At 46.6% G+C, this 16,540-nt stretch overlaps 1 protein-coding gene across 1 annotated transcript in view; it reads left to right on the top strand.

The window, feature by feature from the left end:
* Window positions 1-16,540, top strand: part of LOC134968653 (mucin-5AC-like) — a 104,264-nt gene that overhangs the window by 33,342 nt on the left and 54,382 nt on the right. Inside the window, 3 exon segments of the mRNA XM_063944177.1 lie at window positions 993-1,119; window positions 2,618-2,873; window positions 7,796-7,848. Of these exon segments, the coding sequence (XP_063800247.1) occupies window positions 993-1,119; window positions 2,618-2,873; window positions 7,796-7,848 (436 nt within the window).

Raw genomic sequence — 16,540 nt, 5'->3', positions numbered from 1 at the left:
TATGTAGTGGTCCAACCACACACTACGTACAGGTAGATCTGCTCAGTCACTCACAATGCTGATTATTTCTCTTACAATTAATTTGCAAGTGTCATATCCAGGATTAGAACCCACAAGCTTTTACACTGGAAGCATGCACCTCACTGATGGAGATATCTGCTCTTGCATAGGAAGTATGAGAATTCTAACTATATGAAGTTACTTGTAATTGTCTGAGAAATAAATTCATATACTGTAGTTAGAATTCTCATGCTTCCTTTATAGGAGCAAATAGCTTAATCAGTAAGGTGTCTGCTTCCAGTGTATCTATAATAAAGAGGGTGTGATTTGTAAGGTGTAGTGACTAGTGGGGAAGTCGGCTACGGAAGAGATACCGGCTGCTGTCAATTAACTTAACTGATTAATGTCGCGGAACACACGGAACAGGAGGAGAGGTGCCCCCTTCAAAGCAGGAGCCCGGCGGCAGGTGACTCCGTTGCCTCCCAGAGTTCTGCCTCTGGTGGTGATCTCTCTATCCTGCTCTCCATCATATCTGCTGCCCCTGTATGCAGTTGTGCATGTGTGAAGTGTTCCCCCCTTTCCTACTGCATGTACATGAACATAATATTGATCCCAGAAAAGATTAATATAAATGAAATTATTTGAAACATTACTCAATGCAAATATACCGATCCAGTATTGAGTAGGATCAGCCATCTCTACTCTGATGGCCATCCCTACTGCAAACACACAAAAAATAAACCAGTTTCTAGGAACTACATTGACTACAGCCCCTACATGGAAGGTAAGGCTGGCACATAAACAGGGAAGTGACGTCACATAGCAAGTGCTTTTTGCTATCAGCAGTCCAGTCTGGTATTCTATGGGGGAGAAAAGTGGACTAACAGTTTGACATGGGATTATCATCAAGGATGGAGACATATTTCCATACTTCCATACTATAACACCAGCCGCAACTTCTAAAATAATATTTTTGTGAATTACCATTACAGAACTGCATGTATGACAGCTGTAACTATGAAAAAAGTGAGGACTGCGTATGTGCAGCATTATCAGCCTATGTACGAGCCTGTGCCGCTGAGGGAGTGATCCTGGTTGAGTGGAGAGATAGCATTTGTGGTGAGTGTCTGCGCTTCTAATATTTTGAGTGACCATCATTCAGAATTCAGTTAAGATACCAGCTGTCGGGATCCCGGCAGTCAGAATCCCGACGCAGGAATCCCGACACCCATCAGAATGCCGACACTGGAATCCCGACAGTGTCAGGAGACCAACGGCAGAATCCCCACAGCAAGCTTCCTGATGGTAAGTATAGCAGGTGGGTTAGGGTTAGGGCCGGGGGGGGGGGGGTTAGGTTTAAGTGCCACCCAGGGGGGTTAGAGTTAGGCTTCTGGAAGGGGAGGTTAGGTATAGGCATGAAGGGGGCAGGGATAGGGTTAGGCTGCAGGGAAGGGGGCAATATTTTTAGGCACCACCTGGGGGACGTTAGGGTCATGCACTGAGGGGGTGAGGTTAGGGTTAGGCTGCAGGAAGGGAGGGTTAGGGGGTAGGAGAGAGGGGTTGACATACTCACCTTGCCCCTGTCAGGATTTCAAAGAACGGGATGCCGACATTGGTATTGTGAACGTCGGCATCCCGCCCACCAGGCAAACATGCTGAACCCCGTCACTCCTCATATACTGTACAATAATCCATTCATATTATGAGTCACACATTATCAGAATTGAAGGAAGCAATAAAAGATTACCAGATGAGTCTATAATAAGTTTGGCAAACACCCATTGGTCCAGATGACATATGCAATTGTATTTGTTAAACAGCATCTGCAAATTATAGACAGATAGCCTTCAATAATGCCTATTTATGGCATTATTGGAGGATAGTGGATACCTGGCAAAAAAAGCAGCAAAGGAAACATGAGGCAAATAAAACATTGGCTTATTGGCCGCTATGAGAGAGAGCTCCACTATGCTTCATAAAATTGTAGTATGTATACATGAGGTTGTACGGTTCATTGGGGTAGATGTATTAAGCCTGGAGAAGTGATAAAGAAATGAAAAATGGAAGGTGATAACTCACCAGCCAAACATTACGAGTTTAAAAAATTACAGTTAGGAGCTGATTGGCTGGTGCATTATCACCTTCCACTTATCACTGCTTTATCACTTCTCCAGGCTTAATACATCTGCCCCATTATATCAATCCATTAGGATAGGAAATTTGAATTGATCCAGAGCGGCCTATCAAATTTAATTTTTCTATTTAAAGAAAATGAGACAATGATGGCAAGCATGTGATTGGTTGTCATTTTTGCACTTAGTAAATTAGTCCTCTGTGAACTAGACATTTAGACAACCCTTGATTTGCAGTGAACAATCTCTTCTTTAAAAAAAATGGAGTCATACATTCTTTTTGATGTACTGTACAGTACGTGATCAAAAAATCTCCTAGGGAAAATAGAATGTTAAGATTAGCCTTAGCTTATTTATAACTCTTTTATAAGCCTCTAATACTACTGTACCCTTAGTCATAACTTTGCTGTAGCTCAACGTAAACTACAGTACTGTATGCCTTGTTTCATTTCCAATAATTGTATCCGATTAATTTATCATTTTAGCTAAATATACTAAGAACTGTCCAAAGAACAGCACCTACCAGTACTCCATTAGCACTTGCCAGAAGACATGTCGCTCCTTGAGTGAGCCAGACCCCAGCTTCAGCTTCCATTTTGCTCCCCTGGATCGCTGTGTTTGTTCAGATGGAACCTTCCTTGATGAGAATGGAGCCTGTGTGTTGGCTAAGAACTGCCCTTGTTACTACAGGGGCTCAGTAATGCCACCAGGAGAGGTCATATATGACGATGGCTCTATGTGGTAAGAAAAGGAAATAAATCAGGGTGATCAACAGACATTGGTGTATATACATTTATGAATCAAATGAGAAAGAGTAAATATGATGTGCTGTAATATATAAAATAGCCACTAGATGTCACCTTTGACAAATTGATATGATAATATTGTGTACTTAGCATGTCATTAAGTCTTAAAATCACACATTAAAAGTAAATAACACAATACATGCATAAAACAAATAATTTAGGTTTTGTTTTGATCTTCAGGTTCAGTTTGTATCAATTTCTGTAGATTATAGGTTCTCAAACTCAGTCCTCAGGACCCCAAACAGTTCATGTCTTCTAGGTCACCTAGCAGGTACACATTTGTATTCATTCAGGGGCTTAAGTTTCATAGTTGGGGGTCTATGTACTAAGCTTTGGAGAGAGATAAAGTGCACGGAGGTAAAGTACCAGCCAACCAACCACCCAGCTCCTGTCCCATTTTTCAAACACAGCTGGTAAGATGGTAGTTAGAAACTGACTGGCTGGTACATTATCACCGTCCACTTTATCTCTCTTCAAGGCTTAATACATAGACCCCCAGGAGCCCATATGTGAGATAGTGTTGGTGCCCACCCCTGCTCATATTCACTACAAACCCCCCGCCCCAGCAGCACCCAGACACACTTTCTCCAGGGCCGCCTAGATGGTAGAGAGATGGGTAACAGTTACCTGTGCCCATGTGTGTTAGAGGCAGAGCCGCCCCTAACCAATACGATGCCCTAGGCAAGATTTTGGCTGGTGCCCCCTAGCACAACCGCTGGTTCCGCCTCTGACCTTGCACCTCTTTCCTAGCACCATCACCCATAGCCAGGGCCGGCTCGAGGCATGTTCGACTCGAGCGGCCGCGCAGGGCGCCACCCTTAAAGGGCGCCGCGCGCTGGCGCCGCCATGTCGGAGCCTGGAGCCGGCCCTGATCTCCCCTGCTGTCCTCCCTCCCGCTGTGTGCGCTATGCGCGCTATGCGGCGCCGGCGTCTGATGTCAGACACTGGCGCCGCACAGCGCGCACAGTTGTGTCGGTCAGCGGTGCGCACAGCAGCACTCCCCCTCCCTCGGCACAGCAGGTACTGGGGGCATATGTGGCACTGTGGGGGGCATTTATCTGGCACTGTGGGGGGCATTTATCTGGCACAGTGGGGGGCATTCATTTATCTGGCACTGTGGGGGGGGGGCATTTATCTGGCACTGTGGGGGCATTTATCTGTGCACTGTGAGGGGGCATTAATGTATCTGGCACTGTGGGGTCATTTATCTATCTGGGACTGTGGGGGCATATCTGGCACTGTGGGAGGCATTTATATATCTGGCACTGTCGGGGGTATTTATGTATCTGGCACTGTGGGGGGCATTTATATATCTGGCACTGCGGGGGGCATTTATGTATCTGGCACTGTGGGGGACATTTATGTATCTGGCACTGTGGGGGCAATTATGTTTCTCGCACTGCTGGGGGGGCATGTCATGTGCATTTGGCACTGCTGGGGGGGCATGTCATGTGCATTTGGCACTGCTGGGGGGCATGTCATGTGCATCTGCATGGCTGGGGGGCATGTCGTGTCTAGCTGGCACGGCTGGGGGGCATATCATGTAGTGTTCCCATACCTGGCACAAAGTGTCTAACGTGCTCTGCCTGGCGCAAAGTGTCTAACGTGCTCTGCCTGGCGCAAAGTGTCTAACGTGCTCTGCCTGGCGCAAAGTGTCTAACGTGCTCTGCCTGGCGCATAGTGTCTAACGTGCTCTGCCTGGCGCAAAGTGTCTAACGTGCTCTGCCTGGCGCAAAGTGTCTAACGTGCTCTGCCTGGCGCAAAGTGTCTAACGTGCTCTGCCTGGCGCAAAGTGTCTAACGTGCTCTGCCTGGCGCAAAGTGTCTAACGTGCCCTGCCTGGCGCAAAGTGTCTTAACGTGCTCTGCCTGGCGCAAAGTGTCTAACGTGCTCTGCCTGGCACAAAGTGTCTTAACGTGCTCTACCTGTCGCAGTGTGTATAGGAGGTTCTACCTGGTGCAATGTGTATTAGCTGCACTACTGTGTGGCGTAATGCGAATTGCCACTATTATGTGGCCGCGCCCCTTCCCCACGAAGCAACGCCCCTAAATTTTTGATGCGCGCCTTCGGCGCGCAAGGTCTATGATTTTGAACGGAGCAACAAGCATTACAGTATGTACATAATTTTGCCCTTCTAACTTAAATATGTGCCCTCCCAAATGCAAAATGTGCCCTCCCCGTGATCAGCACCCCTGCCCTAAAAAAATCCTAGAGTGAACACTATCATGTGTAGCTGGCACTGCTGTGGGGCATATCATGTGTAGCTGGCACTGCAGCAGGGCATGTCCTGTCTATCTGGCACTGCTGGGGGGTATATCATGTCTATCTGGCACTGCTGGGGGGCATGTCGTGTAGCTGGCACTGCTGGGGGCATGTCATGTGTAGCTGGCACTGCTGCGGGGCATGTCATGTCTATCTGGCACTGCACTACTGTAGACATTATGGGTAGCTGGCACTATACTGGAGACATTGTGTGTAAGGAACACTACTGTAGCTGTTATGTGTAATGCTGCTAATTGTGTGCGTAGAAGGGGTGTGAAAATATATTTATTTATAGTGTGATAATATGAAGTTGTGAGGCCCCGCCCACTTTTTCTCGCACAGGGTGCTAGTAGGCCTGGAGCCGGCCCTGCCCATAGCAGTCCTTATTTTGGTGTTTGTACCCCCTATATTTTAATTAGGAACAGTTTGCACATTTGGCGCACAGACCAAAAAGGGGTGTGTTTTTGCTGGCAAGGGGCATGGCCACACAATAGTAACCCCAATTCCAATTACACCACACAGTACTGCAACTTTATTCACATTTGATCATGCGATAGTGTCCATAATTTATATTACATCCCACAGCAGTATCACTTTACCTTAAACATTACTCCTCACAGTAGAGCCCCTTATTCACATTACATCACACTGAATTGCTCCTTATTCACATTACACCACACCATATTGCTCTTTATTCACATTAGACGACACAGTAGTGCCCTTTCTATACGCAACGCCACATAGTAGAGCACCTTATACACATAATGCCACACATTAGTAATGCATTTATACACATAATTCCACACAGTAATGCCCCTTACACATATGAGACACATTATTAATGTCCTTATAAACATAATGCGCCTTACACATTATGACAACCTTTATTAATGCCCTTATACACATAATGTCCCTTACACATATTCCGCACATTATTAATGCCCTTATACACATAATGACACACATAGTGCCCCCTACACATTTGTTGCACATTATTAGTGCCCCTATACACATAATGACACACATACAGTAGTACCCTGTTACACATATGCCGCACATTATTAATGCCCTTATACACATAATGACACACATAGTGTCCCTTACACATATGTTGCACATTATTAATGCATTTTTACATGACACACATAATGATCCTTACACATATTCCGAACACTACTGCACAACCAACCCACTCACATGCACACAGCACTCACACTGCCACTAACACTGTGACCTCTGCCTCTGCTTGGATACAGATGTGTCCTCATAAATCTTACCTCAATGCTAATGTCGGGCACCTTTTTTATGAAAATGCATCTTATTTGCATTGCTATGTGACTAGGATGCACAAGTAGCTTCTGCTGATTAAAATGATATGCAGCATGCCTATATACTGTGTGAGACTATGGCTGTAACTGCATATGAAATGCTACACACAGAATATAGGCATGCCACATATCATTTTAATCAGCAGAAGCTGCTGATTCCCCTATGCATAGCAAATGCTCTAGGCAATTGCCCAGTTTGCCTATGCCTATGGCCGGCTCTGGTTAGAGGGGCCCAGCCCGGGTCATCTGCTAAGGGGGATATGTTCCCCCTGTGCTGCAGCCTGTGCCCTATGTACAGCTGCAAGGAGAAGAGGATGTTAGGGTGGGGGGAGTATGCACTGAAGAGGAAGTCATACGGTGTTGACTGCTGTAGGAGGGGTTCTCTCTCCTGCATATCACATTCAAGTTCACCCTCCACATTCACTTTCACCACCCCAGCATGCACCAAGACAGGGAGAGAGAGGACTGTAGCACATGCCCCTTGGGCTCCCTGCTTATTCCTGCACTGAAGCACATAAAGCAGAACCTGGAGCAATGGAGGAGGTCAGTCTGCCCCCTTCAGGGTGGGGGCCCAGAGGCAACTGCCTTCCATTGTTTCCTGTATTTAAGCCTCTGTATTCATAGGCTTACCATACTATCCCTTTAAACAGGGACACTCATGAATTACACAGGTTCTGTGGCTGGCTGACTTCAAGCCTGCTTTTTATCTGGTTTTGTCAGCTAGGGAACTTGTATAATTCATGAATGTCCTAGTTTAAAAGAATAGTGTAGTAAGCCTATGTATTCATTATTTGCTGAATCATTTTAAAAGATCTGCAGGTTAAGCTAATTATCTCACTTGCGATTCTGTGAGGAGACATGGAAAACATGCACTATTTGGGGTCCTAAGGACCGAGTTTGAGAACTTATGATCTGCTGTAGATGAATTTAGATTTGTTGGTTAACTTAAAAGAGCAAATGTTTTGTTGTATTAATAGAAATTTACAACGTGTTTTAAAAAATCAGTTCTATACAAATAAATAAAACGTTTATGTGGTTTTCAATTCCCTAAGAATTTGTAATAAAGCTGGTAAATTAATTTTAGTAATGAGAATCGTATAATGTGGATTTGCAATACCACAGTATATTAAAAATACTCAATGCATTAAAGTTATCTTATTAATGAGAAGTTTTCTCCACGTGAGAACCAAAGGTGAAGACATGTTAAAGTAAACACATAGAAGTAAAAAAATAACATAATTGTTTCATTCTTTTTTTTTTCTTTTTAGCACATGTAAAAATGGCAGACTACAGTGTGTTGGAAAAACATCCATTGCTGCAGGTAATTGAGAGAAATATACAATCTACTATGTGTTTACATTGTTCTTAAAACTTAAATCAGTGGTTATAATGAATATGCCTTTTGTACAAATAATGGTTTCTACACCTCTATATCTATTTATATAGTTGTGAATATCGCACTCACAGATATTACGCTGTGCCTTTACAGGGAACATTTAGTCATACACATCAGCCCCTGCTCCAGTGGAGTCAGAGCCGGATTACGGGGGGGGCGCGGGGGTTCAGTACCCCGGGCCCCCCTACCAGGGGGGCCCCTGGCCAAAGTACACATATTGCTCACCAATTAAGTTATTTTTTTTTTTTTTATGTGTGTCCCGACGGGTCCCGCGATGCTAGAGGAGACTGTGCGGTTGTGTGGCTGTGCGCCCTCTCCCCCCCTTTCCCGGTACCTGCAGCATCGTCACTGCCCCTGGTGACCGGCCCCTGCTACTTTGGATTGTAGAGCCGCCAAAACAGGGGGATTGCGCTGTGTGGGAGCCGGGAGGATGAGTCGGATCCACAGAGGCAGCAGCAGTGCCCAAACGGTACGGAAGAGAGTGGAGACAGGAGGAGGGGAGATTAAGAGACTGGGCTGCTACAACTACTTTAGTTGAAGCGATCATTGCGAGTGGGGTGGACGCGAGCGGCACTGGTTAGCGGCTCTATCTTCTCACCATGCACTGTACAGATTTACGTGTGCCATGAGTGAGGATTGCATTGAGGAGCTAGAGGGCCAGTCTGTATTTGTGTGAGGTAGGAAGTGCAAGCAAGAATGGTGGCCCGGGACCCTGATATATATGTATGTATACTAATATATATATATATATATATTTTAAGAAATTATATCAAATAAACAAAGCATGATGTGACACCTGGTGCCACAGTGGCCAGGCCAGATGTGAGTAGAAGGGCAGTGAAGCAGCATTTGCGGTGAAGGTCAATCTGTTTGTCCCTGTGCCCGGGAGTTTTGACCATCGGCACCTGATACATGTGGCACTGTGACCTGTTGATGTGCGCTGTCCGGAGGCGGCATTAACGGAGAACACTGAGCCGGTGATCTTTTATTAAGATGTATGTGATCTTTTGCTTGTATAAAAAGTGTATATGTCAGTTACTCTTACTTGCGCCCTCCATTTTCTTCTTTTATATATATATATATATATATATATTCCAACAATGGTCGGCACTCACATAAGTCCCATGATGTAAACTTGCCACGGTGCTACATCTAAAGTGTGTGTATATATATATATATATATATATATGTGTACACACACAATGTAGGTCAGACGTGCGTTACTGCGGCCTGTGGGTGGGAAAGGCTGCTTTTAAGGTGATTATAATAGCTGTTACAAATCCCCCCCCCCCCCCCCCAATATAATTTATTAAGTTTACAATTGGGGGCGAGCTGAATGATGAGGGGAAAGTCCGAAGGAGTACGGATGGGCCCCCCTATCTTAACTTCCCCGGGCCCCCCCAAGGCTTAATCCTGCCCTGAGTGGAGTATATAATCTATATTCACTACCCCATGTACATACACTAGGGTACACAGAGCCGGATTAAGGGGGGGGGCGCGGGGGTTCAGTACCCCGTGCCCCCCTACCAGGGGGGCCCCTGGCCAAAGTACACATATTGCTCACCAATTAAGTTATTTATTTATTTTTTATGTGTGTCCCGACGGGTCCCGCGATGCTAGAGGAGACTGTGCGGTTGTGTGGCTGTGCGCCCTCTCCCCCCCTTTCCCGGTACCTGCAGCATCGTCACTGCCCCTGGTGACCGGCCCCTGCTACTTTGGATTGTAGAGCCGCCAAAACAGGGGGATTGCGCTGTGTGGGAGCCGGGAGGATGAGTCGGATCCACAGAGGCAGCAGCAGTGCCCAAACGGTACGGAAGAGAGTGGAGACAGGAGGAGGGGAGATTAAGAGACTGGGCTGCTACAACTACTTTAGTTGAAGCGATCATTGCGAGTGGGGTGGACGCGAGCGGCACTGGTTAGCGGCTCTATCTTCTCACCATGCACTGTACAGATTTACGTGTGCCATGAGTGAGGATTGCATTGAGGAGCTAGAGGGCCAGTCTGTATTTGTGTGAGGTAGGAAGTGCAAGCAAGAATGGTGGCCCGGGACCCTGATATATATGTATGTATACTAATATATATATATATATATATATATATATATTTTAAGAAATTATATCAAATAAACAAAGCATGATGTGACACCTGGTGCCACAGTGGCCAGGCCAGATGTGAGTAGAAGGGCAGTGAAGCAGCATTTGCGGTGAAGGTCAATCTGTTTGTCCCTGTGCCCGGGAGTTTTGACCATCGGCACCTGATACATGTGGCACTGTGACCTGTTGATGTGCGCTGTCCGGAGGCGGCATTAACGGAGAACACTGAGCCGGTGATCTTTTATTAAGATGTATGTGATCTTTTGCTTGTATAAAAAGTGTATATGTCAGTTACTCTTACTTGCGCCCTCCATTTTCTTCTTTTATATATATATATATATATATATATATATTCCAACAATGGTCGGCACTCACATAAGTCCCATGATGTAAACTTGCCACGGTGCTACATCTAAAGTGTGTGTATATATATATATATGTGTACACACACAATGTAGGTCAGACGTGCGTTACTGCGGCCTGTGGGTGGGAAAGGCTGCTTTTAAGGTGATTATAATAGCTGTTACAAATCCCCCCCCCCCCCCCCCCAATATAATTTATTAAGTTTACAATTGGGGGCGAGCTGAATGATGAGGGGAAAGTCCGAAGGAGTACGGATGGGCCCCCCTATCTTAAGTTCCCCGGGCCCCCCCAAGGCTTAATCCTGCCCTGAGGGTACATTTTTATTAGTAACCAATTAACCTACCAGTATGTTTTTGGAGGGATTCAGCATGATTTACAGACGGATGGGATGCCGGCTGTCAATATCCCTACAGCGGCATCTTGCCTGCCAGAATGCCGGCTGCAGGGAAAGCACAAAGAGTCAGTGTCTCGCTACACTCGCCACAGGATCTATTCCCACTCTATGAGTGTCGTGGACACCCTCAAGTGGGAATAGTCCTGTTGCGCCGGGACTCCGGCTGGCGGCATTGTCGGCTGGTGGGATTCTAGCATCGGTATCCGCCGGGATCCTGACAGCCGGCAATTCAAACGCATCCCTTCAGGAGTGTTTGAGGAAACCCATGACCTGGAGGAAACCCACATGAGTGTCTGGAGAACATACAAACTGCACACAATTTCCATAGAAAGAATTTGACACTAAATATATCCACACTGTACACTTCAATAGAAACAAAGATTTCTTTATGCAAATGTATTGCAGTGGCGCACCCAGGGGGGGTTTCCGAGTACCCAGAAACCCCCCTCCACTAAAAAAAAAAAATATATATATTTTTTTTTTACCTGCATGAGTATTATTAATGACTGTCTAGCGTCCACTGCAGCCTGCTGTCTTCCTGGTGGCACTTGTAAGTGCAATAAAAGTTTACTTTATTTTAATTATAGTACATATATATCCATGTGCATACATATATTAGAGATGAGCGCCTGAAATTTTTCGGGTTTTGTGTTTTGGTTTTGGGTTCGGTTCCGCGGCCGTGTTTTGGGTTCGAACGCGTTTTGGCAAAACCTCACCGAATTATTTTTGTCGGATTCGGGTGTGTTTTGGATTCGGGTGTTTTTTTCCAAAAACACTAAAAAACAGCTTAAATCATAGAATTTGGGGGTCATTTTGATCCCAAAGTATTATTAACCTCAAAAACCATAATTTACACTCATTTTCAGTCTATTCTGAATACCTCACACCTCACAATATTATTTTTAGTCCTAAAATTTGCACCGAGGTCGCTGTGTGAGTAAGATAAGCGACCCTAGTGGCCGACACAAACACCGGGCCCATCTAGGAGTGGCACTGCAGTGTCACGCAGGATGTCCCTTCCAAAAAACCCTCCCCAAACAGCACATGACGCAAAGAAAAAAAGAGGCGCAATGAGGTAGCTGTGTGAGTAAGATTAGCGACCCTAGTGGCCGACACAAACACCGGGCCCATCTAGGAGTGGCACTGCAGTGTCACGCAGGATGGCCCTTCCAAAAAACCCTCCCCAAACAGCACATGACGCAAAGAAAAAAAGAGGCGCAATGAGGTAGCTGTGTGAGTAAGATTAGCGACCCTAGTGGCCGACACAAACACCGGGCCCATCTAGGAGTGGCACTGCAGTGTCACGCAGGATGTCCCTTCCAAAAAACCCTCCCCAAACAGCACATGACGCAAAGAAAAAAAGAGGCGCAATGAGGTAGCTGTGTGAGTAAGATTAGCGACCCTAGTGGCCGACACAAACACCGGGCCCATCTAGGAGTGGCACTGCAGTGTCACGCAGGATGTCCCTTCCAAAAAACCCTCCCCAAACAGCACATGACGCAAAGAAAAAAAGAGGCGCAATGAGGTAGCTGTGTGAGTAAGATTAGCGACCCTAGTGGCCGACACAAACACCGGGCCCATCTAGGAGTGGCACTGCAGTGTCACGCAGGATGTCCCTTCCAAAAAACCCTCCCCAAACAGCACATGACGCAAAGAAAAAAAGAGGCGCAATGAGGTAGCTGACTGTGTGAGTATGATTAGCGACCCTAGTGGCCGACACAAACACCGGGCCCATCTAGGAGTGGCACTGCAGTGTCACGCAGGATGTCCCTTCCAAAAAACCCTCCCCAATCAGCACATGATGCAAAGAAAAAGAAAAGAAAAAAGAGGTGCAAGATGGAATTGTCCTTGGGCCCTCCCACCCACCCTTATGTTGTATAAACAAAACAGGACATGCACACTTTAACCAACCCATCATTTCAGTGACAGGGTCTGCCACACGACTGTGACTGATATGACGGGTTGGTTTGGACCCCCCCCAAAAAAGAAGCAATTAATCTCTCCTTGCACAAACTGGCTCTACAGAGGCAAGATGTCCACCTCATCTTCACCCTCCGATATATCACCGTGTACATCCCCCTCCTCACAGATTATCAATTCGTCCCCACTGGAATCCACCATCTCAGCTCCCTGTGTATTTTGTGGAGGCAATTGCTGCTGGTCAATGTCTCCGCGGAGGAATTGATTATAATTCATTTTAATGAACATCATCTTCTCCACATTTTCTGGATGTAACCTCGTACGCCGATTGCTGACAAGGTGAGCGGCGGCACTAAACACTCTTTCGGAGTACACACTTGTGGGAGGGCAACTTAGGTAGAATAAAGCCAGTTTGTGCAAGGGCCTCCAAATTGCCTCTTTTTCCTGCCAGTATAAGTACGGACTGTGTGACGTGCCTACTTGGATGCGGTCACTCATATAATCCTCCACCATTCTATCAATGTTGAGAGAATCATATGCAGTGACAGTAGACGACATGTCCGTAATCGTTGTCAGGTCCTTCAGTCCGGACCAGATGTCAGCATCAGCAGTCGCTCCAGACTGCCCTGCATCACCGCCAGCGGGTGGGCTCGGAATTCTGAGCCTTTTCCTCGCACCCCCAGTTGCGGGAGAATGTGAAGGAGGAGATGTTGACAGGTCGCGTTCCGCTTGACTTGACAATTTTGTCACCAGCAGGTCTTTCAACCCCAGCAGACCTGTGTCTGCCGGAAAGAGAGATCCAAGGTAGGCTTTAAATCTAGGATCGAGCACGGTGGCCAAAATGTAGTGCTCTGATTTCAACAGATTGACCACCCGTGAATCCTTGTTAAGCGAATTAAGGGCTGCATCCACAAGTCCCACATGCCTAGCGGAATCGCTCCGTGTTAGCTCCTCCTTCAATGCCTCCAGCTTCTTCTGCAAAAGCCTGATGAGGGGAATGACCTGACTCAGGCTGGCAGTGTCTGAACTGACTTCACGTGTGGCAAGTTCAAAGGGCATCAGAACCTTGCACAACGTTGAAATCATTCTCCACTGCACTTGAGACAGGTGCATTCCACCTACTATATCGTGCTCAATTGTATAGGCTTGAATGGCCTTTTGCTGCTCCTCCAACCTCTGAAGCATATAGAGGGTTGAATTCCACCTCGTTACCACTTCTTGCTTCAGATGATGGCAGGGCAGGTTCAGTAGTTTTTGGTGGTGCTCCAGTTTTCTGTACGTGGTGCCTGTACGCCGAAAGTGTCCCGCAATTCTTCTGGCCACCGACAGCATCTCTTGCACGCCCCTGTCGTTTTTTAAAAAATTCTGCACCACCAAATTCAAGGTATGTGCAAAACATGGGACGTGCTGGAATTGGCCCAGATTTAATGCACACACAATATTGCTGGCGTTGTCCGATGCCACAAATCCACAGGAGAGTCCAATTGGGGTAAGCCATTCCGCGATGATCTTCCTCAGTTGCCGTAAGAGGTTTTCAGCTGTGTGCGTATTCTGGAAAGCGGTGATACAAAGCGTAGCCTGCCTAGGAAAGAGTTGGCGTTTGCGAGATGCTGCTACTGGTGCCGCCGCTGCTGTTCTTGCGGCGGGAGTCCATACATCTACCCAGTGGGCTGTCACAGTCATATAGTCCTGACCCTGCCCTGCTCCACTTGTCCACATGTCCGTGGTTAAGTGGACATTGGGTACAGCTGCATTTTTTAGGACACTGGTGACTCTTTTTCTGAGGTCTGTGTACATTTTCGGTATCGCCTGCCTAGAGAAATGGAACCTAGATGGTATTTGGTACCGGGGACACAGTACCTCCAACAAGTCTCTAGTTGGCTCTGCAGTAATGATGGATACCGGAACCACGTTTCTCACCACCCAGGATGCCAAGGCCTCAGTTATCCGCTTTGCAGTAGGATGACTGCTGTGATATTTCATCTTCCTCGCAATGGACTGTTGAACAGTCAATTGCTTACTGGAAGTAGTACAAGTGGGCTTACGACTTCCCCTCTGGGATGACCATCGACTCCCAGCGGCAACAACAGCAGCGCCAGCAGCAGTAGGCGTTACACGCAAGGATGCATCGGAGGAATCCCAGGCAGGAGAGGACTCGTCAGACTTGCCAGTGACATGGCCTGCAGGACTATTGGCTTTCCTGGGGAAGGAGGAAATTGACACTGAGGGAGTTGGTGGGGTGGTTTGCGTGAGCTTGGTTACAAGAGGAAGGGATTTACTGGTCAGTGGACTGCTTCCGCTGTCACCCAAAGTTTTTGAACTTGTCACTGACTTATTATGAATGCGCTGCAGGTGACGTATAAGGGAGGATGTTCCGAGGTGGTTAACGTCCTTACCCCTACTTATTACAGCTTGACAAAGGGAACACACGGCTTGACACCTGTTGTCCGCATTTCTGGTGAAATACCTCCACACCGAAGAGCTGATTTTTTTGGTATTTTCACCTGGCATGTCAACGGCCATATTCCTCCCACGGACAACAGGTGTCTCCCCGGGTGCCTGACTTAAACAAACCACCTCACCATCAGAATCCTCCTGGTCAATTTCCTCCCCAGCGCCAGCAACACCCATATCCTCCTCATCCTAGTGTACTTCAACACTGACATCTTCAATCTGACTATCAGGAACTGGACTGCGGGTGCTCCTTCCAGCACTTGCAGGGGGCGTGCAAATGGTGGAAGGCGCATGCTCTTCACGTCCAGTGTTGGGAAGGTCAGGCATCGCAACCGACACAATTGGACTCTCCTTGTGGATTTGGGATTTCAAAGAACGCACAGTTCTTTGCGGTGCTTTTGCCAGCTTGAGTCTTTTCAGTTTTCTAGCGAGAGGCTGAGTGCTTCCATCCTCATGTGAAGCTGAACCACTAGCCATGAACATAGGCCAGGGCCTCAGCCGTTCCTTGCCACTCCGTGTGGTAAATGGCATATTGGCAAGTTTACGCTTCTCCTCCGACAATTTTATTTTAGGTTTTGGAGTCCTTTTTTTACTGATATTTGGTGTTTTGGTTTTGACATGCTCTGTACTATGCCATTGGGCATCGGCCTTGGCAGACGACGTTGCTGGCATTTCATCGTCTCGGCCATGACTAGTGGCAGCAGCTTCAGCACGAGGTGGAAGTGGATCTTGATCTTTCCCTAATTTTGGAACCTCAACATTTTTGTTCTCCATATTTTAATAGGCACAACTAAAAGGCACCTCAGGTAAACAATGGAGATGGATGGATTGGATACTAGTATACAATTATGGACGGGCTGCCGAGTGCCGACACAGAGGTAGCCACAGCCGTGAACTACCGCACTGTACTGTGTCTGCTGCTAATATATAGACTGGTTGATAAAGAGATAGTATACTCGTAACTAGTATGTATGTATAAAGAAAGAAAAAAAAACCACGGTTAGGTGGTATATACAATTATGGACGGGCTGCCGAGTGCCGACACAGAGGTAGCCACAGCCGTGAACTACCGCACTGTACTGTGTCTGCTGCTAATATATAGACTGGTTGATAAAGAGATAGTATACTCGTAACTAGTATGTATGTATAAAGAAAGAAAAAAAAACCACGGTTAGGTCACTGGTATATACAATTATGGACGGGCTGCCGAGTGCCGACACAGAGGTAGCCACAGCCGTGAACTACCGCACTGTACTGTGTCTGCTGCTAATATATAGACTGGTTGATAAAGAGATAGTATACTCATAACTAGTATGTATGTATAAAGAAAGAAAAAAAAACCACGGTTAGGTGGTATATACAATTATGGACGGGCTGCCGAGTGCCGACACAG

The sequence above is a fragment of the Pseudophryne corroboree genome, chromosome 11 (genome assembly GCF_028390025.1).
Source record: "Pseudophryne corroboree isolate aPseCor3 chromosome 11, aPseCor3.hap2, whole genome shotgun sequence".
NCBI lineage: Eukaryota > Metazoa > Chordata > Amphibia > Anura > Myobatrachidae > Pseudophryne > Pseudophryne corroboree.
Note: the sequence above shows the minus strand (reverse complement) of the source record. Positions and strands in the feature narration are given on the sequence as shown.